The sequence below is a fragment of the Oncorhynchus mykiss genome, chromosome 20, assembly GCF_057628025.1.
Source record: "Oncorhynchus mykiss isolate SJ-2025 chromosome 20, ASM5762802v1, whole genome shotgun sequence".
Classification (NCBI taxonomy): Eukaryota; Metazoa; Chordata; class Actinopteri; order Salmoniformes; family Salmonidae; genus Oncorhynchus; species Oncorhynchus mykiss.
The window spans coordinates 12,952,813-12,976,881 of NC_143041.1; the positions used below are offsets into that span (position 1 = coordinate 12,952,813).

The window sequence follows — 24,069 nt, forward strand, 5'->3', positions numbered from 1 at the left end:
CATTTAGTATACATTTTATAGTCCTACCACCGTAATATAACAATACCAGCCACAAAGAGTCATATTTAAATTCCAATGCTTTAATTGCACAGAGCAGACAAGTTAGTCAATGATACAGAATGCGACAAGAATGGTTCGTAGTTCAATGAGAGAGAGTTAACATGGCTTGCTACAATGGCAAACCTATGGTGCCAAAGGCTAACTAATAAGCTAATAAAACTAATAATATGCTCATCTGAATGACAAAGGTTGAGTAGATAGCTAAATAAAAACCAAGTATGATTTTCATTCTAAAGATACAGTATATCAATAATACAATCACATGTAGGCACCATAGCAGATAAGTGTTGAATCAATGCTCACAGACACACACAAGAATGGAATGAATACACATGTAATAGGCAGTAAATATCCATGTATAAATACGCAAGAAATGAGGAGGCAGAAACATTTTTTTTTTTTTCAAAGTGCAATCTGTAAAACATTACAGTACAGAGAAAGCCAAGGAGCCATCAAAGGACAGTCAAATGGTTCCATTTTGGCATTGTTCCCTCTTAGAATATATCGGAACCTTTTCTGTTACCATTACTATGATACAGTGTCCTTATCTTCTTGCCCTGAAGAGCTACAGGGAGTGCAGGCTTTTGTTACAGCCCAGCAGTACAGCTGAATGCTGGGCTGGGGGAAAAGCCTGCACATACTGCGGCCCTGCAGGACCAGGAGTGAACATTGCTATGACAGACTGACAGTAAGCCTCCACAAGACATCATACCCTTTTTCTTCACTCAGTAACACTTGATTGACCCTGAGAGGAAAATAAAACTCCGCTTGGAACTGGCACATTCAACCCATTATAACACTGTGGAGCAAACAAGAAGACGTTTCTGCTTCAAATGATTCTGTTGACTTCTCTTTTCTTTCCTCATTTTGCTCCACTCGACAGCTTTACTTTTACAACGCCACACCAGCATTGATCTCTCGCCAAATGCTGTGGCTGCTAAAATAGGTTTGAAGCTTCCGTTGAGTTTAAGACCTTGAGTTAGTTAGCTCTAAGAAATACATACTGTTTCCTGTATACTGCAGGTGCATTGCTGAGTACATTTTCTCCTCCCCATATGGTATGGCATTACAATGTGAGTACATGATTCAAAGTAATGCAACCACTATAACATTCATGATAATAAGGAAAGGTGGTTGGAGTGTTGCTAGCCAAGACAGGGGCATTGCTCCTACTGTATGCTGTAAGGTGCAATGCAGCAGCAGTAGTGTTAGTGTTTAGTTAGTGAGCTGGGTTAGTGTTAACAGACCAGGTTTAATGGTTAGTAATACTGGTGGTGGTTAGGCTATATAATTATCCATCACTTCCTGTCTAAAGCAACTTTGTCTAAACAGGCTTAACGTAAAAATGTGTCTTAGGCTTAACGTTACAATTTGCAATACAATCCCATCGTTCCTTCCCACCACATTTTGTTTGTAGGGGAGGGTGAAAATCATCAACCCGACAATCAAAAAAACGGCATAAATGGAACGAGACCCCGAAATATTGACAGTTTAAAACATCACATTTGACTTGACCATGCGTCAGTTGTACCTTTACCTAATATAGCGAGAGTGTTGATAATGCCCCAGCAAACAGAAAAGACAACCATCTGTTTGGATTGTCTGTTGCATCTTGTCAGTACACAGACTGCAGCTATAGCTAGCGCTAGGCTAGTGGACATACCCAGCCAACTACCATTCAATTCCAGGGTTACAGGAGTCTCTGGGCACTGCTAGAACAAATCTTGACACCCCCACAAACAGAAATAATGAACATGGGTCTTTTTTCAGGATTGCCCCAAGAGTCCATGTGTACCTCGAACCCGGTTCCAACCCTGTGACATTCTGACAAGACACTAATTGCTTATGTCTCTCCGGACCTGGAAGGTAAGCACCTCTAGAGTATAAAATACAGTACTAAGGTCACGAGTATACAGTCACAGCGCAGTGCAAGACAAGGTCGCAATGTCCTCTGGGCAGAAAGTCATACATTTTCTGTTTCGCTTTTGTTGGCATCTTAAGTCCATTGTTCAGGCGGACAGTAGGCGATGTAGGCTGGGGGGGGGAGCACAGCAGGGTCTGAAGGTAGAACCTTGAGTTGACTTGTTATTTGTCCAACTTAACTTTTTTGTTTCAGTACAATCCAACGTTTGGAGAACTCAGAGGTCATTGTTGAGGTGGAGAATCAACAGTACCGTTTTTACTGTGAAGCATTGGGGGTTTAGTGCACCTATTCTATCCATGTTTCATGTCCAACGGGTTGTGGGTGACAGGTATCCTCCCTGTGAGTTAGCTAGCAAAAGAGAGCTGAAAGAATGTGTTCCATCTCAAGGGAAAAGGTAGGCAGGTGCTAATAGCGGATAGCATTAGCAGTAGATTGGTTTTAGTAGCATATTGGTCGATTGGTACTTAGTAACAGAAGCAGACAGGAGACCATACCCATACAGAAGCCTACTCACAAGTGCTACACATCGGTAGTGTATGAGGCATGTTGCCCCCTTACAATCTGAAGCGCTTTAAGCATGAAAGAAGCATTATGCTACCAAGCCAGTCCACTATCATTCTTATTTACTGGACTTGCCAGATTTGCTGGCTTTAGGGGCTTTGGTGGCTTTGGTAGTTTTGATTTCTGTCTTGGTCTTCTGAATACGGGAGAAGATCTCCTTGAACAGAGCCTTATACTCTGGCGTGTTCTGGCCCAGCCGCTTATCCACTGCCTCCACCTGCTTACTGATGCTCTCCATGGCCTCGGGGGTGGAGGGGGACTCGGTGGGGGTGGGTGGGGGTGCAGGGGTGGAGCCCATGGCGCAATCCTTCATGGAGGGGTCCCTGGAGACGGGGCGCGAGGTCTGCACCCCTGTGTGACACAGGGACTCCTCGTGACGCCGGCACTTCCCTAACAGCTCCTCATACTTCTCCAGCAGAGCGTGGTACTGCTCGTCCACCTCCCTCAGGATGGACATCCCTCTCTTACGGACGCTGTTGGCATGGATCGCGTAGCTCCCTCTTCTCCTCCCGGATGCGTCCCTGGCCACGATGGCGTTCAGCGCTGTGTCGCTGCAGCTCTTCCTGACGGGGCTGGAGGCAGGTAACGACTCTCCGCTTAAGCCTCCTCCCCCCTCGCCCTCATCCCTGATCCCTCCACCCACTTCTCCTCCCTCCCCCTCCATGGTGTCTGTTTCAGGGGTGTTGTTGAGGAGGGTCTGGGTGAAGCCCACGCCGTCGTCCTCGCTGCAAAGGAGGAGGGTCCTCGCCCGTCGGAGCTGCTGGAGTTCCTGGAGCTCTGACTCTAGTTCATGGATCCGTACCTGGCAGCTCTCCGCACCCTGTCAATCAATAAGTCAACGAGTCAATCAGTCAGTCAGTCAGTCAGTCAATAAACCAATCAATATTTGTATTCTCCCAGAAAAGAGGGAAAATAAGGTAGCTCTGCTATATTTGAATCAGGAAAAATATGAAAAAAAAACATTAGTTGGATTCAACAAACGTAGTCGAACATGAAACCATAAAAAAAACTTGAGGCACTCATTTTGGAATATTAAATGGAGTGAAAATAGGAATGATTCTGACCTGCACGCGTGTCTCCAGACGGGAGAATTCCCCCAGGAGGACGTGACACTCTCTCTCCGCCCCCTCCCTGCGACCCCGCTCCGCCCTCACGGCCGAGCGCAGCGCCGACACCGCCTCTCTCAGACGCTCGTTCTCCTCCTCTGCTGGCTGCCGTTTAGCCTCTGAGGTAAAGCTGTCTGAGCGGCCCACCACGAACCCATCCTCATACCTGACAGACAGACAGACAGACAGACAGACAGACAGACAGACAGACAGACAGACAGACAGACAGACAGACAGACAGACAGACAGAGATAGAGACACACAGATACACACAATATGAGCTAACCTACTTGTACCTGCCAGATAGAGAGTCAAGCATCCACCTACAAAGCTCCTCTAACATAGTCTGGGGACCTTGAGAGCCAGTAAACACAGATTTGAGTGTGATTGCTTAGCTAAATAAACATTGTTGAGTAGGCTACTGAACAAAGGGAGCGGTAGGAGGCTATTAGCCCTCACTTTGGTGCGGTGCAGAGTTCCCTAAGGCAAGGGAAGGAGGCGATGGTCTTGCGTCGCTCCCTCTTCTCCCTCCGGACCCTAAGCTGCTCCAGGGAGTGGAGCTGTTCCACCTGCCCAGAGAGAGACTCCACCTGAGTCTGTAGGGTCTCGATGGTCCCTGTCAACCTGCGAGAGCCAGGGAAGAGAGAAAGGGGGGTTAGTGTGTGTGTGTGTGTGTGTGTGTGTGTGTGTGTGTGTGTGTGTGTGTGTGTGTGTGTGTGTGTGTGTGTGTGTGTGTGTGTGTGTGTGTGTGTGTGTGTGACACTGACCTCTCTATCTTGTGCTGCGAGGCCTTGCTGTCCAGAACCAGTTTATGGTTGGTGAGCTCCAGTTCTCTGGCTGTCCCGTCTAGCTGCTCGTACACCTTAGCATGCTGCTCATTCATTTCCCTCAGCACCTCAAGCTGCTTAACCAGGTACTGCACAGAGACACACATACTGGATGTTTATATCCTGTACACACATATACCTACACACATGATCATAAACAGAGGAACATTTTGGGGTCATGGTCCCCTACCCAATCCTAACCGGAGCCATTAGGGGGATGGATACTTTCTGACCATAGTATCACTGGTTAAGGGGGACACTTCTATCCACTCTGCTGCCTATGGTACTCTGTTAACTCTAAAACCCCTTGGTTGTGAACGGTGAACCATTTCAATGGGGTGATGTACTGCTATATTGAGATCAGCCAGCAGAGCCAACTTCCTACATCACCTGACTCTGCTCAGTCAGAGGGACAGGTTGGTTGTTATCCAATCTACACCTTACTTATGGAGTTGGGGTTACATTAGAGTTTGGTCTATTGAGATGCATCCATGGAGCTGTTGACACTTGGCCCTCGTCTTACCTCGATCTCCTGCACCTGCTCCTCATTGGTGATGTATATCTGCTGTAGAGAATCCTCCAGCTCCTTGTTCCTCTCTAACAGAGTCTTCCCCAGCTCTGCCGCCAAGTGGAGGTCTAGAGAGAGAGGGGGAGGGAGGGAGGGAGGGGAGACAGAGATGAGTGATGGAGAGGGCCATGGGAGATGGAGAGGGAGATAGATTGGAGGGAGCGAGGGGGAGAGATGGTTTGTTTTGAGAGCTCAGCTGTAACAAATTATCTAAATAAGACAGCATTAGGAAGAGGTTTCTCTTTGCTAGTCAGATGGAACCAAATCTATGAGTGATGTCAGTGAAGATACAAAATATAGAATTTCAGTCTGCACTGGTCCGCATGACAGCCACAGCAGAACACATAGTTCCTACGGTAACAGGTTTTAATCTACGATCATGATGATGCACCGAGCCATTTTCAGCAGGGTTTTAAGAACAGCTGCAAGCAGGACAATCAAACATCAAAACATTCCTCCTGAGACACACAGAGATAAACAAGATCATCCTGGACCTAGATAGAAGAGAGGGAGACAAAGAAAGAGGGACTGAGAGAGAGAGAGAGAGAGAGAAAGGGCGTATTCAGGAGAGAGAATGATACAAATTAAAAGAGCCCATCTAGGCACCATGTCTCTCTCTAAAGATTTATTTCCTCTATTTTTACCCTTGTATCTCTGTCAGTGAACGTCACTGATATGTGTGCCAAGTTCAAAAGACAATACACCACCGCTCCATAGAAACTATATGACAGAAAGAGGTTCTGCAGTCTCTCTGCAGTGGGGTGGAGGAGGTGCGAATGTGTAGAAAGTGACACGATATGAAATTGAGTGTGGGCTCAAATGGAAACGTCTAGTCGCGTACACCCTGGAACAGAGTTGTTAACCACTGTTCTAGTAGTGTAACAATAACTGGCATTGACATTCAGTCTAGACAGAGAATCCTACTCTCTCTCATTTTATGGAAATCATACTCTGAACAAAAATAGAAATGCAACATGTAAAGTGTTGGTCCCATGATTCATGAGCTGAAATAACATTTTCCATAAGCACAAAAAGCTCATTTCTCTCAAATGTTTTATATCCCTGTTAGTGAGTATTTCTCCTTTGCCAAGATAATGTATCCACCTGACAGGTGTGGCATATCAATAAGCTGATTAAACAGCATGATCGTTACACAGGTGCACATTGTGCTGGGGACAATAAAAGGGCACTCTAAAATGTACACAATGCCACAAGTTTTGAGGGGCCATGCAATTGGCATGCTGACGGCAGGAATGGCCACCAGCAATGTTGCCAGAAAATGTCATATTCATTTCTTTGAAGAAAGCCAGTACGAGGGTTTGCATTCAGGAATGCATTTCAATTAAAAGGTGTGCCTTGTTAAAAGTTAATTTATGGAATTTCTTTCCTTCTTAATGCGTTTGAGCCAATCAGTTCTGTTGTGACAAGGTAGGTGGGGTGTACAGAAGATAGCCCTATTTGGTGTAAGACCAAGTCCATATTATGGAAAGAACAGCTCAAATAAGCAAAGAGAAATGACAGTCCATCATCATCATTCGTCATGTCTCTATCAGTTTTGCACATCGAGAGACTGACATTTTTTCCCATTCCTCCTTGCAAAACAGCTCGAGCTCAGTGAGGTTGGATGGAGAGCATTTGTGAACAGCAGTTTTCAGTTCTTTCCACAGATTCTCGATTGGATTCAGGTCTGGACTTTGACTTGGCCATTCTAACACCTGGATATGTTTATTTTTGAACCATTCCATTGTAGATTTTGCTTTATGTTTTGGATCATTGTCTTGTTGGAAGACAAAATCTCCATCCCAGTCTCAGGTCTTTTGCAGACTCCATCAGGTTTTCTTCCAGAATGGTCCTGTATTTGGCTCCATCCATCTTCCCATCAATTTTAACCATCTTCCCTGTCCCTGCTGAAGAAAAGCAGGCCCAAACCATGATGCTGCCACCACCATGTTTGACAGTGGGGATGGTGTGTTCAGCTGTGTTGCTTTTACGCCAAACATAACGTTTTGCATTGTTGCCAAAAAGTTCCATTTTGGTTTCATCTGACCAGAGCACCTTCTTCCACATGTTTGGTGTGTCTCCCAGGTGGCTTGTGGCAAACTTTAAACAACACTTTTTATGGATATCTTTAAGAAATGGCTTTCTTCTTGCCACTCTTCCATAAAGGCCAGATTTGTGCAATATACGACTGATTGTTGTCCTATGGACAGAGTCTCCCACCTCAGCTGTAGATCTCTGCAGTTCATCCAGAGTGATCATGGGCCTCTTGGCTGCATCTCTGATCAGTCTTCTCCTTGTATGAGCTGAAAGTTTAGAGGGACGGCCAGGTCTTGGTAGATTTGCAGTGGTCTGATACTCCTTCCATTTCAATATTATCGCTTGCACAGTGCTCCTTGGGATGTTTAAAGCTTGGGAAATCTTTTTGTATCCAAATCCGGCTTTAAACTTCTTCACAACAGTATCTCGGACCTGCCTGGTGTGTTCCTTGTTCTTCATGATGCTCTCTGCGCTTTTGACGGACCTCTGAGACTATCACAGTGCAGGTGCATTTATACGGAGACTTGATTAAACACAGGTGGATTGTATTTATCATCATTAGTCATTTAGGTCAACATTGGATCATTCAGAGATCCTCACTGAACTTCTGGAGAGAGTTTGCTGCACAGAAAGTAAAGGGGCTGAATAATTTTGCACACCCAATTTTTCAGTTTTTGATTTGTTAAAAAAGTTTGAAATATCCAATAAATGTCGTTCCACTTCATGATTGTGTCCCACTTGTTGTTGATTCTTCACAAAAAAAGACAGTTTTATATCTTTATGTTTGAAGCCTGAAATGTGGCAAAAGGTCGCAAAGTTCAAGGGGGCCGAATACTTTCGCAAGGCACTGTAGGTAGCATTTTTCCCACCTGTGTTTTGTGGGTGATTATTTTCTGTCTAGTGTTTTCTGCACCTTTCAGGACTGTTTCGGTTTTCGTTTCTTTCACATTATTATTTTTTATTTTCAGTGTTCAGTCAATAAACATCATGAACACATACCACGCTGCGCATTGGTCCAACATTTCTTACTCCTCGTCAGAGGAGGACGAAGAATTCCGTTACACCTACGTTGTCATAAAATAACTGATAGGCTCAAATGCATTAAGAAGGAAAGGAAATTCCACAAATTAACTTTTTACAAGGCAGACCTGTTAACTGAAATGGTTGAGAGAATGCCAAGAGTGTGCAAAGCTGTCATCAAGGCAACGGGTGGCTACTTTAAAGAATCCCAAATATAAAATATATTTTTATTTCTTTAACACTTTTTTGGTTACTACATGATTCCATATGTGATATTTCATAGTTTTGATGTCTTCACTATTATTCTACAATGTAGAACATAGTAAAAATAGATGAAAACCTGTATATAAAGAAATATATATATTTTTAACCATAATTTTGTTTTAGAGAATTTGGCAGTACGTCCAACTGGCCTCACAACGGCAGACCACGTGGAACCACGCCAGCCCAGGACCGCCACATCTGGGTTCTTCACCTGGGGGATTACCTGAGACCAGCCACCCGGACAGCTGATGAAACTGTGGGTTTGAACATCCGAAGAATTTCTGCACAAACTGTCAGAAACCTCTCAGGGAAGCTCATTTGCGTGCTCATCGTCCTTACCAGGGTCTTGACCTGACTGTAGTTCGGCGTCGTAACCGACTTCAGTGGGCAACTGCTCACCTTTGATGGCCACTAGTACGCTGGAGAAGTGTGTTCTTCCTGGATAAATCCTGATTTAAACTGTACTGGGTAGATGGCATACAGCGTAGTGTGTATGTCGTCGTGTGAGCCAGCGGTTTGCTGATGTCAATGTTGTGAACAGAGTGCCCCATGGTGGGAGTTGGGTTATGGTATGGGCAGGCATAAGCTACGGACAACGAACACAATTGCATTTTATTGATGGCAATTTGACTGCACAGAGATATCGTGACGAGATCCTGAGGCCCCATTGTCGTGCCATTCATCTGCCGCCATCAGCTCATGTTTCAGCATGATAATGCAAAGCCCCATGTCACAAGGATCTGTACACAATTCCTGGAAGCTGACTCACCAGACATGTCACCCGTTGAGCATGTTTGTGATTCTCTGGATCAACGTGTACGACAGCGTGTTCCGGGTCACCCCAAGATCCAGCAACTTAGCACAGCCAATGAAGAGGAGTGGGACAACATTCCACAGGGCACAATCAACAGCCTGATCAACTCTATGCGAAGGAGATGTGTTGCTGTATGAAGCAAATGGTGGTTGCAAATGGTGGTCACAAACCAGTCATGTGGATTCCACTGGTTTTCTGATCCACACCCCTAACTTTTCTTTAAGGTATCCGTGACTAACAAATGCATATCTGTATTCCCAGTCATGTGGAATCCATAGCCTAGGGCCAAACGAATGTATTTCAATTGACTGATTTCTTTATATGAACTGTAACTCAGTAAAATATTTGAAACTGTTGCGTGTTCCGTTTATATTTTTGATCAGTATAGTTAGTCTGTTGCGGAGTAAAAAACTGTTGCGGGGGGGAAAAAACGAAATGAGAGATATTGAAAGTGATGTGGGGCCATTGGGGGCCCAGCCAAACAGGATTGGGCTGCACTGCATTCTGATTTCAGAGTGAGTCAGCAGGATACATTGTCTATATTTTCATGTCTGACTCAGCAGCGAGATGTGTTTTGGGACCTGTGGCCATATCTGAGATGGAAAACACACAACAGCTCGATGGGAATATAATCACTCTCCATGGAGAGACTGAGCTGAGCTGACAACAAGGTTGAGGAGAATGATGCACGCTGTGATTACTGATCAATACTCCAGTCGATCGATAACAAACGTTCATTCTACTAATCTAACCTTCCATGAGATGATATACTGTATGTTTATTGTTTTTAAAAGCGTCCAGAAACAGAAAGAACAGGCATGATCTTAAACACAACAAATTCGCAACATAATGCACGAATTGGATTTTTAGCATATCACACAAATTGCAACATTTGTATTAGAGGTTGACCGATTATGATTTTTCAACGCCGATACTGATACCGAATGTTGGAGGTCAAAAAAAAGCCGATACCGATTAATCGGCCGATTTTTTTTATTTTTTTGGTAATAATGACAATTACAACAATACTGAATGAACACTTATTTTAACTTAATATAATACATCAATCAAATCAATTTAGCCTCAAATAAATAATGAAACATGTTCAATTTGGTGTAAATAATGCAAAAACAAAGTGTTGGAGAAGAAAGTAAAAGTGCAATATGTGCCATGTAAGAAAGCTAACGTTTAAGTTCCTTGCTCAGAACATGAGAACATATGAAAGCTGGTGGTTCCTTTTAACATGAGTCTTCAATATTCCCAGGTAAGACATTTTAGGTTGTAGTTATTATAGGAATTATAGGACTATTTCTCTCTATACCATTTGTATTTCATATACCTTTGACTATTGGATGTTCTTATAGTATTGCCAGTGTAACAGTATAGCTTCCGTCCCTCTCCTCAACCCTACCTGGTCTCGAACCAAGAACACATCGACAACAGCCACCCTCGAAGCAGCGTTACCTATGCAGAGCAAGGGGAACAACCACTCCAAGTCTCAGAGAGAGTGACGTTTGAAATGCTATTAGCGCGCACTCCGCTAACTAGCTAGCCATTTCACATCGGTTACACCAGCCTAATCTCAGGAGTTGATTGGCTTGAAGTCATAAACAGCACAACGCTTGAAGCATTGCAAAGAGCTGCTGGCAAAACGCACGAAAGTGCTGTTTGAATTAATGCTTATGAGCCTGCTGCTGCCTACCATCGCTCAGTCAGACTGCTCTATCAAATCATAGACTTAATTATAACATAATAACACACAGAAATACGAGCCTTAGGTCATTAATATTGTCAAATCCAGAAACTATCATCTCGAAAACAAGATGTTTATTCTTTCAGTAAAATACGGAACCGTTCCGTATTTTATCTAACGGGTGGCATCAATAAGTCTAAATATTCCTGTTACATTGCACAATGTTATGTCATAATTACGTAAAATTCTGGCAAATTAGGCGGCCCAAACTGTTGCATATACCCTGACTCTGCGTGCAATGAACGCAAGAGAAGTGACACAATTTCACCTGGTTAATATTGCCTGCTAACCTGGATTTATTTTAGCTAAATATGCAGGTTTAAAAATATATACTTGCGTATTGATTTTTTTTTTGAATTTTACCCCTTTTTCTCCCCAATTTCGTGGATCCAATTGTTGTAGTAGCTACTATCTTGTCTGATCGCTACAACTCCCGTACGGGCTCGGGAGAGACGAAGGTTGAAAGTCATGCGTCCTCCGATACACAACCCAACCAAGCCGCACTGCTTCTTAACACATCCAACCCGGAAGCCAGCCGCACCAATGCGCCGGAGGAAATACCGTGCACCTGGCCACCTTGGTTAGCGCACACTGTGCCCAGCCCGCCACAGGAGTCGCTGGTGCGCGATGAGACAAGGACACCCCTACCGACCAAGCCCTCCCTAACCCGGGCGATGCTAGGCCAATTGTGCGTCGCCCCACGGACCTCCCGGTCGCGGCTGGTTACGACAGAGCCTGGGCGCGAACCCAGGGACTCTGATGGCACAGCTGGCGCTGCAGTACAGCGCCCTTAACCACTGCGCCACCCGGGAGGCCCCGCGTATTGATTTTAAGTAAGGCATTGATGTTCATGGTTAGGTACATATTGGCGCAACGATAGTCCTTTTTCGCGAATACGCACTGCATCGATTATATGCAACGCAGGACACGCTAGATAAACTACTAATATCATCTAACCATGTGTAGTTAACTAGTGATTATGATTGATTGTTTTTTATGAGTTAAGTTTAATGCTTGCTAGCAACTTACCTTGGCTTACTGCATTCACGTAACAGGCAGGCTCCTCGTGAAGCAGGTGATTTCTGTACAGCACTTTGAGATATCAGCTGATGTACGAAGGGTATATAAATACATTTGATTTCATTTGATTTGATAGAGCGTTGGACTAGTTAACTGCAAGATTGAATCCCCTAGCTAACAAGGTAAAAATCTGTCGTTCTGCCCCTGAACAAGGCAGTTAACCCACCGTTCCTAGGCTGTCATTGAAAATAAGAATGTTTTCTTAACTGACTTGCCTAGTTAAATAAAGATTAAATAATGGTGTAAAAAAAAAAAAAAAATCTGCCAAATCGGTGTCCAAAAATACCGATTTCCGATTTCCTTAATTATTCGGCCATTCCGATTCGGTCGACCTCTAATTTGTATGATATCATATCAATTGCAACCAACCCATTTAATAGGGAGTGGCGCTTCCAGGCAGCCACTGCAGAGTAATGTGGTAAAATGTTAGAAATTCTTGTTTTTTATAGTTTTATTTTTTTGTCGCACTGCATACTTTCCTGCTCTTCTAACGGATTAAGGCTCTGATGACGATGGATTGTACAAACATTTTGGAATACTCGTCACATTTTCTACGGATTTACAAAACAAACATGCACCTCCACTGGCACCGCACTCGAAGGTAACAGACCTAAAAACACATCAAAAACACAATCTCTCACGTGAATGCAGAGTTCTAAGTGAATTATGTGATGTCACAAACACGTCCAGAAACGTCCCAGAGGCTCCGAATGTGCTTGTTGGTAAAGATCATTGATAAACAAAGTGGACTGAATTTGAACTGCTTCTTCAGTCAGTAAATGCAGACATTGGATGTGTCACTGAAGCATGTTGCACACACATCATTTTGTTCCAGCGCTTGCTTTTCAACCATGCTGTTTCCTCTCTCTTGTTGCCCTGTCTTGTCCTGTCTTGCCTCAATTAAACTAATGAGGAGAAAAGCAGGCTGCTGCCAGCTGCCCCTCAGCATGGTGTAATACACAGACCTGCCTGCTGCACTCCCAGCTAAATGAACTCCTGTGGGGCCTTTGCTACTACACAGGTACCACGGAATGGGCTTTAACACTTTGAGGACTATGGACATCATATTCAATCCTTTGTTAAACATGACTTAACCTGTTTTTATTTCATGACTGCTAATTACCATTCCAATATAAAATCTATGGTCTATTCAATCCATTCTGAATGGTAGCATCCAGGAAGAGAACACTAAGTCACTCCTCAAAGGGTAAAACTCGCTAACAATATTTATATGTTTGTGTATATGTATGTACAGTGCCTTGCGAAAGTATTCGGCCCCCTTGAACTTTGCGACCTTTTGCCACATTTCAGGCTTCAAACATAAAGATATAAAACTGTATTTTTTGTGAAGAATCAACAACAAGTGGGACACAATCATGAAGTGGAACGACATTTATTGGATATTTCAAACTTTTTTAACAAATCAAAAACTGAAAAATTGGGCGTGCAAAATTATTCAGCCCCCTTAAGTTAATACTTTGTAGCGCCACCTTTTGCTGCGATTACAGCTGTAAGTCGCTTGGGGTATGTCTCTATCAGTTTTGCACATCAAGAGACTGACATTTTTTCCCATTCCTCCTTGCAAAACAGCTCGAGCTCAGTGAGGTTGGATGGAGAGCATTTGTGAACAGCAGTTTTCAGTTCTTTCCACAGATTCTCGATTGGATTCAGGTCTGGACTTTGACTTGGCCATTCTAACACCTGGATATGTTTATTTTTGAACCATTCCATTGTAGATTTAGCTTTATGTTTTGGATCATTGTCTTGTTGGAAGACAAATCTCCGTCCCAGTCTCAGGTCTTTTGCAGACTCCATCAGGTTTTCTTCCAGAATGGTCCTGTATTTGGCTCCATCCATCGTCCCATCAATTTTAACCTTCTTCCCTGTCCCTGCTGAAGAAAAGCAGGCCCAAACCATGATGCTGCCACCACCATGTTTGACAGTGGGGATGGTGTGTTCAGCTGTGTTGCTTTTACGCCAAACATAACGTTTTGCATTGTTGCCAAAAAGTTCAATTTTGGTTTCATCTGACCAGAGCACCTTCTTCCACATGTTTGGTGTGTCTCCCAGGTGGCTTGTGGCAAACTTTAAACAACACTTTTTATGGTTATCTTTAAGAAATGGCTTTCTTCTTGCCACTCTTCCATAAAGGCCAGATTTGTGCAATATACAACTGATTGTTGTCCTATGGACAGAGTCTCCCACCTCAGCTGTAGATCTCTGCAGTTCATCCAGAGTGATCATGGGCCTCTTGGCTGCATCTCTGATCAGTCTTCTCCTTGTATGAGCTGAAAGTTTAGAGGGGCGGCCAGGTCTTGGTAGATTTGCAGTGGTCTGATACTCCTTCCATTTCAATATTATCGCTTGCACAGTGCTCCTTGGGATGTTTAAAGCTTGGGAAATCTTTTTGTATCCAAATCCGGCTTTAAACTTCTTCACAACAGTATCTCGGACCTGCCTGGTGTGTTCCTTGTTCTTCATGATGCTCTCTGCGCTTTTAACGGACCTCTGAGACTATCACAGTGCAGGTGCATTTATACGGAGACTTGATTACACACAGGTGGATTGTATTTATCATCAGTAGTCATTTAGGTCAACATTGGATCATTCAGAGATCCTCACTGAACTTCTGGAGACAGTTTGCTGCATTGAAAGTAAAGGGGCTGAATAATTTTGCACGCCCAATTTTTCAGTTTTTGATTTGTTAAAAAAGTTTGAAATATCCAATAAATGTCGTTCCACTTCATGATTGTGTCCCACTTGTTGTTGATTCTTCACAAAAGTTTTATATCTTTATGTTTGAAGCCTGAAATGTGGCAAAAGGTCGCAAAGTTCAAGGGGGCCGAATACTTTCGCAAGGCACTGTATATTTATAAATGTGTGGGTATGTATGTATGTGTATATATACATAAAGTGAATTTGGAAACCCCAGACTGGGTCCAAGGTTCACCTTCTAACAGGACAACGACCCTAAGCATACAGCCAAGACAACGCAGGAGTGGCTTCGGGATGAATCTCTGAATGTCCTTGAGTGGCCCAACATGAGTCCAGACTTGAATCCGATCGATCATCTCTGGAGAGACCTGCAAATAGCTGTGCAGCAACGCTCCTCATTCAACCTGACAGAGCTTGAGAGGATCTGCAAAGAATGAGAGAAACTCCCCAAATACAGGTGTGCCAAGCTTGTAACGTCACACCAAAGAAGACATGAGGCTGTAATCGCTGCCAAAGGTGCTTCAACAAAGTACTGAGTATAGCGTCTGAATACTTATGTAAATGTGATATTTCAATGTCTAAAAACCAGTTTTTGCTTTGTCATTATGGGGTATTGTGTGTAGATTGATGAGGGGAAAAAAACAATTTAATACATTTTAGAATAATGCTGTAAGGGTTAGAGTCAAGGGGTCTAAATACTTTCCGAAGGCACTGTATATAAATATATATATTTACAAAAATAAATATGGGGGATTGGAAATGATGCAGATAATTACATTGATGGAAGCTACAATCTATCTGCAATATTAAAGCTGATCTACCCCCTGCATTCATTTACTTTTTAAATTAATGAGGAGGCTGCTTCAATCATAGAAATAGAATCTCTAGTTATGTGGCTTCAGTGCTGTCCCACTGCTTGGTTAGAATAAGGCAGTCTGAAAAAATAAGAGTGTCGAATAGAATAGGGCTTGTTAAAATGTGGCTACGGGAACATTATAGAACATAATAAGCCATTTTAGAAAGACATACACTGAGTGTACAAAACATTAGGAACACCTTCTTAATTTGAGTTGCACACCCTTTTGCCCTAAAAACAGCCTCAATTCATCGGGGGCAAGGATTACAAGGTGTCGAAAGCGTTCCACAGGGATGCTGGCCCATTTAGACTCCAATGCTTCCAACAGTTGTGCCAAATTGTCTGGATGTCCTCTGGGTGGTGGACCATTCTTGAAACACACGGGAAACTATTGAGCATGAAAACCCCAGAAGCGTTGCAGTTCTTGACACACTCAAACCAGTTCACTTGACACCTACTACCATATCCCGTTCAAAGACACTTAAATATTTTGTCTTTCCCATTGACCCTCTGAATGGCACACATGCACAGTCCATGTCTCAATTGTCCCAAGGCTTAAAAATCCTTCTTTAACCTGTCTCCTCCCCTTCATCTACACTGATTGAAGTGGATTTAACAGGTGACAATCAACAAGGGGTCATAGCTTTCACCTGGATTCACCTGGTCATGGAAAGAGCAAGTGTTCCTAATGTTTTGTACACTCAGTGTATAAAGACAATATTCCGCCCGAATGTCATAGGATAATGTAAAACTATTGTATTTGCTGTAACATGTGGTATGTTGGAGATTTGTTTCAGTTTTCTGCTTCCACAAACAAGGATGCACCACATCTAAAGGGGTAGCAGAATTTAACACAACACGGGATCAGTTTGCTCTGGATGAAATGTTTTGAGAAACTGGGCCCTGGATAGCATTACTCTCATAAATCCTCTTGTCCTTTATTCCAAGAGGGGAAATTGAATTATGTAAACATGTAAGCTCTGCTGCTGGCCGCTGTACGCCAGATCTCCTAGATTTCAAACAGCAGAACTCAGAACCAAATACTGCCTGGAAAATCCACAGAATCCAATCACTGACCCACTTTTTACGTTCACCATGGTTCACTGCTGTGTGGTATTGGTATCTAACGGAGAGAGAGAGAGAGAGGAGCAAGCACTGTTTCTCAGCACCAAACATCCCAATCAATACCCTCTACAGACCATTGTCTCCAAACAAGGAAACCAGGAAGTCAACTGACGCATGAAGGATGACATCACCACCCAGACTCAGTCACAATGGAATGGATTATGTGTATTTCCTGGATATAGTTTTTCCAGGTTTTCTTTTTTCATGTTTTAGCAGTATCAGTTACACTGACTGGGGGAGGTCTTCTTGAGGGCCTAAGCAGGAACACACATTGGCTGCATGCATAGCAGAGGGAAATGCTTTTGCAGATTGAATAGGGTTATATTGTTGTTAGGGGGAGGGTCAAACTCCTGTCACAACCCACTGACACGGCACACACACAGGCACAATGAACAAAAACAATCCTAGTTGTTTCAACTACATATTATTAAGTAACTGTTTCCACAAACCTTTTTTCATTTACTCAACTTCTCGGTCAAAGTGTTACCTGAACTTGACATTTTTAGTTGACCCAAACTTAGCTCCAACATGAGAAAATGTAGGCAAAAATTCAGTCAACTTTAAATGCTGTGTTTGCTCAAATTGTCTCATGAAGTATTATTTGGGTATCTTACCCAAAGAGGGCTGTGGAACTAGCTAGTCACACAGTGCCTTTAAGATACAATTCATTCGACTCACATTGTGTATTTTCAACATGTCCTCACCTGGGATTTGAACTCAAAACTTCCTGGTTCACAGCATTCCAAGCTTCCTGCTACACCAACATGTCTGTGTCAATGACTGGCTTCACATGTATTGCTACACTTTGCACTTAAATCTCAGCTCCGCTAAAAGTACACTAAAGAAAACATATTTTAAGGAGTAACATTAAAACAGAGTAATACGCCCAACCAACAGACAACTATTCAGAAAAACCTAAAATTGCTTAAATAAGTCAATTAAAATCAATGATGAGAGAATTATCAGATGAACTAATAATTGAAACAGACATGGTGGTGTAGCAGAAAGCTCAGAATGCCATAAACCAAGAGGTTCTGAGTTCAAATCCCAGGTGTGACAAATAATTGAACATGCACAATGTTATCAAAAATGTAAGTAGACAATGTTGTACGAATAACTGGTTGCACGGCACTTTTTAGTTAAGATGCACAAATAATACATTCTAGTTGAATGATCACATGAGACAAGTTGAGCAAAACACATTAAACTGACTGAAGTTTTGCCTATGTTTTTCTGAAGTTGGAGCCAAGTTTGGGCCAACAATTTTTTGTTTGGTCAGGTAATACTTTCACCGAAAAGTTGAGTAAACTAAAACGGCTGTGGAACCAGTTACTTAATAAAAATTTGTTGAAACCGCTAGATCTGTGGGTGTTTTTTTACAGTGCAGGCACAAGCGTGCGCACACACACACACACACGAACATACTGTACTGTCTGGGTATCAAAGCCACTGTCTGAGCCCTGTCATCAAATCAGTTGGGGCTTAGTGCTGGGGAAGTGTGTGTGTGTGCCTGCGTTTATGTGTGTGTGCTCGCATGTGTACAGTACAGTGCACTTGTGAAAGGAAACATGCCTTGCTTGGAATATGGCTGTCCTTTTTTAGTCGTGAATGTTGTTTTTGGAGGTGGATATCTCCAATAGGATTCACAGGAATCTGGAAAACATGGCCTCTCCTTGTTTTCTCCTCCTTCTCTCCTTCCTTCTTTCCTTTTCTGCAGATAAGCCGTATAGCAGACCAAACCCTTCCGTACGACTTCACTGCAGTCAATACCACAGAAGGCTCAAATTCTGTATGCAAATGATTCAACACACGTTTCTGTCTGCAGGATAACAAGGAAACAAACTCTATTTAAAGCCTCAGAGAGGTGGTTGTTGAAGCATTATTAAGCTGCATGTAATACGAGCTGGTGCATGCTATAACAACCCTCTCATCAGATGTAAGTCCAGCCCTGTTAACCAATGGGTCCCAACAGGCCTAAAGACTCAGCTGGTCACATAGCTTCAGCTGAGCACAGAGTTTGGGCTAGAGCAAGCCTTGGTCTGTCTTACTAAGGGTTCCTTACACTCTTAGTAAAAGGGTTTCAAAAGGGGTTTTCGGTTGTCTCCATAGGACAGGGGTGTCAAAGTGTCTGCAGAGCCCAGTGTCTTCAGTTTTTTGTTTTTTCCTTTCTATTAAGACCAAGCCAACCAGGTGTGGCGAATTCTTTACTAATTAGTGACCTTAATTCATCAATCAAGTACAAGGGAGGTGCAAATAACCCTCAGACACTCAGCCCTCCGTGGAATGAGTTTGAGACATGTGCCATAGGACAACACTTTTTGGTTCCAGTTAGAACCCTTTTTGGTTCCAACCCAAAAGGGTTCTAACTGGAACCAAATGCATTCTACCAGGAAGCAAAAATGATTATTCAAAGGGTTCTCCTATGGGGTCAGCTGAAGAACCCCTGATCATGTGTTCCTATGCATGGTAATGTCTGAGTCTGTGTATTGTAGATGCATCATGTTTGCTGATTCCTTACAGTATAGAACAACAAATAGCCTCGTTGCACCATCAAATGTCTGCCTTGCTCAGCATGTAAGTTCTCTTTTTGACCTTAATGTTGTCACCACATCTCATTCTGCCTAAACCCTGTGGCCAAATGGCACCCCTGATGATGGAGCCTGTGCCTCTGTCTGCAGGGTAATCCAACGCCAGCAGTGTGTCCTCCTCTCTGATAGACTGCTGGCACCTCACAGTATCACTACCAGAGGTGAGCTCAGCATTCTGAGCTAACACAAAATACAACACCTGGCACTGCTCTGAGAGGCCAGGAACACTGTGTGCCATGGGGCACCGAGAATACAGGCTGCACCAGAGAGATGTAGAGCGGGAGGGTGGATGCAGAGAGTGGGACATACATGGAGAGACATGGGCCTTGTGCTCTTTTTTTTTTTTAGCTTTCTCCCTTCTCTCTCATATCTCATTCTGTCGTTATCCTGTAATCTTCTAGTGTCTCTCTTTCTCTACCACTCTTTGCTCTTCCTTTCCCTCCCGCTCCCTCGTTCTGAGTAATGTGAAGACACATCAGCCTTTATTTTTATCCTCAGGTCTACTGATGTGTCCTCACACTCAGTTCCCCCTCCAGCCTCCTCTCCTCTCACAGCGCCAGTGTGTGCGTATAGTGTGTGTATAGTGTGTGTAGTGTGTCTGTGTGCATGAGGTCAAATCAATAGCAGCATCAAAGCATAACATCATCTCCTCTCAGCCTGTGGCTGATATCCTAATAATTGGAACAAAGAGACAAAGCGATAGAGAGATTATGGATGAGCGTGGAGTGAAAAAGAAAGGATTGCAGGGAGCGAGGGAAAAGAGATTGAGAGAGAGGGAGGGTAAGAGCCAGGGAGCAAGGCAGACAGAAAAAGAATCATGGAGTGAGGAAGGGAGAGAGAGAGTAGGGAAGAGGGGAGAGATGAAATAGCCCTAAATCTGTCAAGAACTTTGACAAGCTATGATTGGCTACAGCTCAGCAGATACATTATCAGCAGCTTGGGAGATTGAATATGCATTTGATTTAGTGTAATTTTAACCTTTATTTAACTAGGCAACTCAGTTGAGAACAAATTCTTATTTACAACGAAGGCCTTCTGTGGAACAGTGGGTTAACTGCCTTGTTCAGTGGCAAAATGACAGATTTTTACCTTGTCAGCTCAGGGATTCAATCCAGCATCCTTTCTGTTACTGGCCCAACGCTCTAACCACTAGGCTACCTGCCACCCCGAATGAATGAAGCTTATTGTGCCAACCACATTCAAATCGAATTCAGACTAATAGCGGTTCCGCTGAATTATGGCATTACACAATCTATATAGTACAGTATGAAGGCACAGACGAAGTAGGTTATTATTATGCAAATAGTATGGTCCCATAGAATTTATGTGGAACAGAGGTGATGCACAAGGCCTGGACCGTAGTTGAAAAGGCTACTGCAATAATAATATATATTATATTATAATATTTTTGGGGAATAGCCTAGTGATTGAAAATAGCTATCTACACTATTCCAGTGGATATGCAAGTCAAGCATGTTTCCTGTCTGTGTTGGCCCTCATGTATGTTCTTTGTCCCAACCAACCACTTTCTGGTTAAAATGACATGTTCCTTGTTTATTGAATTATGGAGACGTGAACATGACAGTCTACTGGCTGTGAAAGCCACTACATTCTAAAAGGAAAACATAATATGTCATGATTGAATGAGGAAATCAATGCAACCTAATTGACTGCATAAACCAAGTTAAGTGCTATAGGAAGCCCTGCTCTATCCCATTAATGTTGTTATGTTGATGTTGTGAAGAGGTAAGAAAATGGGGTTAGAGGTTAAAGTCCCCGAAAGTGTTTGTCAATTTGCATTAGGCTAAAGGCAAATGCTGCCAATGTCAATTAGGCCTACAACATTTTGTGGGACAATGGATGTTAGTGCAAATAAATGCCTTTCACACACAAACAATGTTTGAGACTTTGCCATAAGCAACCTACAAAGAACAATTGCATTGCATTGATGACAGCCGACATCTATTGCCTTCTATTTATTGTTCCTGTATTACATTGTAATCCATTGTTTACGACCACCAACAGAACACTGTGTCCAGCCATCATCGTGTATGTGGTTTTTCTTGCCATATGACAACAACCACAGAAGGAAACGATTTTTACCATCACCGTCACAAAGGCCCTTGGTATCCATCCCTTCAATGTATTGTTGTCAGAAAGTAGCAAAAGATTCAAGTGCGGTTACACATTTCGAAAGCATTTTATATTTTTATTTGTCAATATGCACGGGCAAATGTAGCATCGCAAGCTGATCTGGAAGCCTTCCGTCATCAAAAAAGCCTTTGTTTGAGAAGAACAGCTGAGCTCACCAATAACGAAAAAGTGCATTGACATTGCGGATGCGGCTGGCTGCAAACGGCGGCCCCAGAAATGCGTCGCTACTTACCCGATTCGAGATCTTGCTGGTCGTACCATGGCTCTTCCTCCTCGGTAACAAATTCCTCCATTCCTAGCATCGAAACACGGATACTCCCACCCGCCTTGTCCTGCAGCCCAGAAGAACCTTGGTTACAAACCAGGTCCACAGTCAGACACACACATACACTCACTGTCCCGCCCGCCTCTGGAATAACATTAGCAACTGCCGCCACACGAGAATGAGGAGAGAGCTGTGACGTTAACAGCATCTAGGCAGATGAAGCAGATAAACAAACAACGTGGGTTCATTCTTGGCAGCAGTCACCCAGTCCCACAAAACACTGCCAAACAACCTTCTCAAGATAGTGGGTCGTTTCACCGTTTTTAAACGAAACACAATGACACACACACGAGAGACTCGAACACCGCTTTAAAACATCACGTCTTAATTGCCCAATTATTGTTTCTTATAGGGGACTTGTTTGGTCTAAAATAAAACTGAGTTGTTGACACTTGTGTGTTTTCCCACTCTCTCTCTCTCCCTCTCTCTCTCACTCTGTCACTCCCACCTCTCCTCACCCCTGTCCCATCCTGTTACGAAGACCGCTAGAGACAGGCTGTGTAGCCTAGACGTGGCAGATGTCGCAATAGTCTCTCTCCCTTCTCTTCCTGGGGCAAAGCTGTGGTGAATGTAAATGTTGGCCAAATACACATAAACATTAGGCAATGTAGAGACGGTCCATATGGTGTTCACATTTCTCCAAGTGTTCCAGTAGAGGTAGCCACGCTTACAAATTCAAATATTACAATTCTTTTCACTGATTCCATAAGTGAGTGTAGGCCTACACAGACACTATTTTGCATGCACGGTGCACTACGTGTATGAAATGCATGCATTGAAATGCCGCCATTGTAGCTGTGTTGCCTGAGGGCCAATTGAGGAGCAGTGAATCACACTATTGAAGATCATTCACATCCCCCAAATTACCCCCCAGGCAACACAGCAGAGCAGACACTATTTCATTGCAACGCTTGAGTGTCACACATATAGCGCCACTAGGGGGCAATCTTTCACTTCAAGCAACCACCATCAAAACAGTCTATTCAGCTGGATGTGGTTCCGTCTCTCAGGCTCTGAACACTAATTACTCAGTGCACTCTGCCCAATGAAAGCTTTAGCTCTGTGAGTTTATGGCAGCAGTATTGATAGCGAGAGCCGATCACAGGTAACTCATCTCGCTTAGTGAAAAAAGGAGGATGTCAATAGATCCCAGACGCTGATCTAAGGTCAGTTGTGCGGTTTTCTCCCTAGTATTGGGGGAGGTGGAGCTGGTCCTAGATCTACGCATACGGGCTACTCCTAGCTCCCTAGTTATCCGTGTGAGAGGGATTGAGTGAAAGGGCTTGGTCACCCCAGGCCAGGGTAAAGACAGGACATATGGTCACAGTGCTGTAAGTATGTCAGGAAGAGATAGATATGTGTGTTTACTACACAGTATTAGGAATAGAGATCTGAGAATTCTGTCTGTAGGGATGTCACCCTTTAGTTTGCACTAGGTCACAGCATTGGTTGAGAGAGTGGAGCTATATTATTAGATCATCACTGAGCCTACAGTGATACATTCATGGCGGGAAATAACACACATTGCTTTCATTACACAAATCACCCATTTGAATTGCAAAGCTGCTCAGCTCTGGTCTACTGTTGTCAACAAAGCCAGTCTGAATCCAGCTGCTTTGATTTCTAAAGGGAGGGAGGCTGGTTTGAATCAAGTCTTTCTGCTCTCAACTATAGTTTACCCCCTCGAACTCAGGCCTCTCTCTCTCTCCAATTAAATTCAAAGAGGCTTTATTGGCATGGGAAACATGTTTACATTGCCAAAGCAAGTGAAATAAACAATGAACAAAAGTGAGAAGACACAAAACAACAAAAAAATATTACAATTTAACATAAAAAAGATAGACATGTCAAGTGCTGTATTTTCAGCTATGTACAGTGTTTTATCAATGTGCAAATAGTTGTGGTACAACTAGTAGGGGAAGATACAGTTGCTTGCAAAAGTATTCACCCCCTAGGCATTTTTCCTATTTTGTTGCCTTACAATCTGGAATGGAATTAAAATAGATTTTTTTTGTGGGATTGTATCATTTGATTTACACAACATGCCTACCACTTTGAAGATGCAAAATATTTTTCATTGTGAAACAAACAAAAAATAAGACAAAAAAAATTCAAACTTGAGCGTGGACAACTATTCTTGCAGCAATTACAGCTGCAAGTCTCTTGGGGTTTGTCTCTATAAGCTTGGCACATCTAACCACTGGGATTTTTGCCCATTCTTCAAGGCAAAACTGCTCCAGCTCCTTCAAATTGGATGGGTTCCACTGGTGTACAGCAATCTTTAAGTCATAC

The 24,069-nt window shown here is 43.2% G+C and overlaps 1 protein-coding gene across 1 annotated transcript; it reads right to left on the reverse strand.

The window, feature by feature from the left end:
• Window positions 1–59: 59 nt before the first annotated feature.
• LOC110498906 (cerebellar degeneration-related protein 2-like) lies at window positions 60–22,263 on the reverse strand. Its single transcript, XM_021575606.3, has 6 exons — window positions 21,685–22,263; window positions 5,002–5,114; window positions 4,419–4,567; window positions 4,111–4,275; window positions 3,610–3,817; window positions 60–3,365 (listed from the first exon to the last, which is right to left on the reverse strand). The coding sequence occupies exons 1-6, from the start codon at window positions 21,923–21,925 to the stop codon at window positions 2,604–2,606; spliced, it is 1,638 nt and encodes a 545-aa protein (XP_021431281.2). The 5' UTR covers window positions 21,926–22,263; the 3' UTR covers window positions 60–2,603.
• Window positions 22,264–24,069: the final 1,806 nt, after the last annotated feature.